The following is a 2,886-nucleotide window of genomic DNA, read 5'->3' on the forward strand; positions in this document are numbered from 1 at the left end:
TGCAGTTATTTAATACTTAATATTTTTTATTATACATAACAAAATATTAAAAAAGGTGAATATTAATAAATAATTTTTGCAATGAGACAAATCAAACAAGATATCACCTAACTATGTTTTAATATAAAGATTAAGAATAAAATACAAATTAAAAATAATAAATAAATAGTATCAAAAAATAAATATCTCATTTTCTATGAATTGAAGAGAGTACTATCTAAGTCAATTCTCATTTTGGATAAATTTCATATTTCATATTACAATTAGTCAATATGTGATGGAGAAAAACACTACTAATACTTTCTCCGTTCTGAAATACTTGCTACATTTCGTTTTGGGCACTATTCATCGTTCAAACTTATTTTGTATATTGTGGCTAATATGTAAGTAAAAATATAGTCAAGTGGGATCTTATTCGAATCGTCTAATCATATACTTTTATAATATTAACTTTTTATAATTTTTAGAATTGCATAAGTTAACATATAAAATGAACAAAATAACACATTGAATTGCGTAAAAAGTCAAATGTAGCAAGTATAATGAAACGGAGAAAGTAATAGATATTTTTTGTTTTATAATATTCACTCTATGTTTATAATTTGGTAGGAAAAAGAATGTCACTAGTACCAAACTCACAAGAATAGCAAGAATCATTAATCATTAGTTGATTACCACAAACCAACCTATCACTCTATTAGTAGGCCATTACCAAATCAGGTTAACCTTAAGTAGAAGTACTCCTACGAGATTAACCAAATCTTACGAATCAAATTACGCCTCGTAGTGGGGTTCATGTGGTCTCCCATACTCCTAATATGCCACGTGTCCTAATTACCTCCTAAAATTCCTACCCTTAAAACTTTAATTTTTAAATTTATTTTTCTCAGACATATTTATTACCCTCTCAACAACAACTAACCCCACCATTCTCCTCCATATTTCCTCATAAACCTCCTTCTAAATCTCCCCCTCTATACCTTACACAATCCCACCCTTTTTCTCCCCCACAAAAACTTTTTCTCCCTTAAACCAAACACACCTCAATAATAATAGCAGCACCAACAACAACCATGGCAATGGACTTCATAACCGGGCCCACCACCACCGTCACAACTCCTCCTACTCCGGATTCCGACACCGACACTCCGCCGCATCCACCACCATCCAAAAGGGCCCACCACAACCTTAATCCCCAACACCAGCACGTGACATACAAAGAGTGTCTTAAAAACCACGCAGCAACCATCGGAGGTCACGCGCTTGACGGTTGCTGTGAGTTCATGCCAGGTCCCACCGCTAACCCTTTAAACCCCACCTCCCTCACGTGCGCCGCGTGTGGTTGTCACCGTAACTTCCACCGCCGTGACCCTGATGACCCTACTCCTCTCCACCACCTCATCCCACCTTCAACAGGAGCGCGTAAGGCTCACTCCCCACCTTCCGCTTCTCATCTACTTCTCTCCTTAAGCGGTCACACTCACAGCCCATCCGCACCGTCCGATCACGAAATCCTCCAGAATAATCCCACGTCTGGAAATGGTGGCCCCGGACACGGACCCATCATCCAATCGTATTACAACAACAACAATGGAAGCAGCAGCAGCAGTAAGAAGCGATTCAGGACGAAATTCAGTCAAGAACAAAAGGAAAAAATGCATGAATTCTCAGAAACAATCGGGTGGAAATTAAAAAAAGGAGAAGAAAGATTAGTAGAAGAATTCTGTAAAGAAATAGGAGTTGATAGAAATGTATTCAAAGTATGGATGCATAACAACAAACATTCATCATCAACATCTGGGTCATCTTCACAAAGGAGAGAGAAAAATGGTATAAATTGTGGAACAACAACAACAACAACAACTGATGATATCATCACCATGACTGGTGCAACAACTACTACAAGTAATAGTAATAGTAATGGTCATAATCATAATCATAATAATCTTAATGTTGGATTGAATAATTGTGGGGGAGTTCTTGCTACTGCTCTTGATTTTAATTTTGCTAATGCTGGTGCTCAACAGACTAAAGCACAATGATTATTTAAGTTAATTAATTAATTAATTTCCCTCCATTATTATTAATTAATTTCACTAATTTATTATTATTATCAAGTTTTATTTTATTGCGCTTTTTAGTTATTGTTATTATTATTATCATTAATTCCCTTACTAATTAACCAAACTTTTTGGTTCTCATGTTTTAGAGAGATTCGAATGTATAAAATAACATTATTTGGAAATCTTTGATGTCTTTATGAGATGATTATTGTATGCTTATCTCTCAATATTACCATGCTAACTATTTTTTACAAGAAATTATTGACCATTTTATTTTATCTTCTTAATTGTCATACATCATCGGCTACAATTAATATTCCCTTCTACTCGCTTTTTATGTCTTAGTCATAGATTAGATTTTGTACCATTTACCATACAAATAATTTATTATAATCTATTATTCTTAATTTATTAGTTAAATTATACTCCCTCCGTTCCTATTTGTTCTTCCTATTTGGGTATTTCACAAAAGATTAAAAAAAAAGAGAATCTTTGGTGGTAGTGGGTATTATTTTAATTATATAATAGTGGGAAGTAATGATTGTATTGGAAGTATGAGGTTGTAGTGAGTATTATTTTAATTAAATAGTAGTGTGAAATAATAATTGTATTGGAAGTATGAGAGAGAAAATAATTATAAATAAAAAAAAATGGGTACATTAAAAGAAAAGGGGGATTTTAAGAGGTAAAAGTGAGATAAAAACTTTCTAAAAATAGAAAGTATTCTAAAGTGGAAGAACTTTTGAAACTACCCGTTATAGTAATGTGGAAGATCAAAAAGGAACGGAGGGAGTATTTTTTAAATTTATTTTTGTCTAATTTG

General features: G+C 33.2%; 1 protein-coding gene across 1 annotated transcript; it reads left to right on the plus strand.

The window, feature by feature from the left end:
• The first annotated feature begins 914 nt into the window (after window positions 1-914).
• Window positions 915-2,293, plus strand: LOC130809083 (zinc-finger homeodomain protein 11-like). Its single transcript, XM_057674712.1, has one exon. The coding sequence runs from the start codon at window positions 1,074-1,076 to the stop codon at window positions 2,040-2,042; it is 969 nt and encodes a 322-aa protein (XP_057530695.1). The 5' UTR covers window positions 915-1,073; the 3' UTR covers window positions 2,043-2,293.
• Window positions 2,294-2,886: the final 593 nt, after the last annotated feature.

The sequence above is a fragment of the Amaranthus tricolor genome, chromosome 3 (genome assembly GCF_026212465.1).
Source record: "Amaranthus tricolor cultivar Red isolate AtriRed21 chromosome 3, ASM2621246v1, whole genome shotgun sequence".
Lineage (NCBI taxonomy): Eukaryota > Viridiplantae > Streptophyta > Magnoliopsida > Caryophyllales > Amaranthaceae > Amaranthus > Amaranthus tricolor.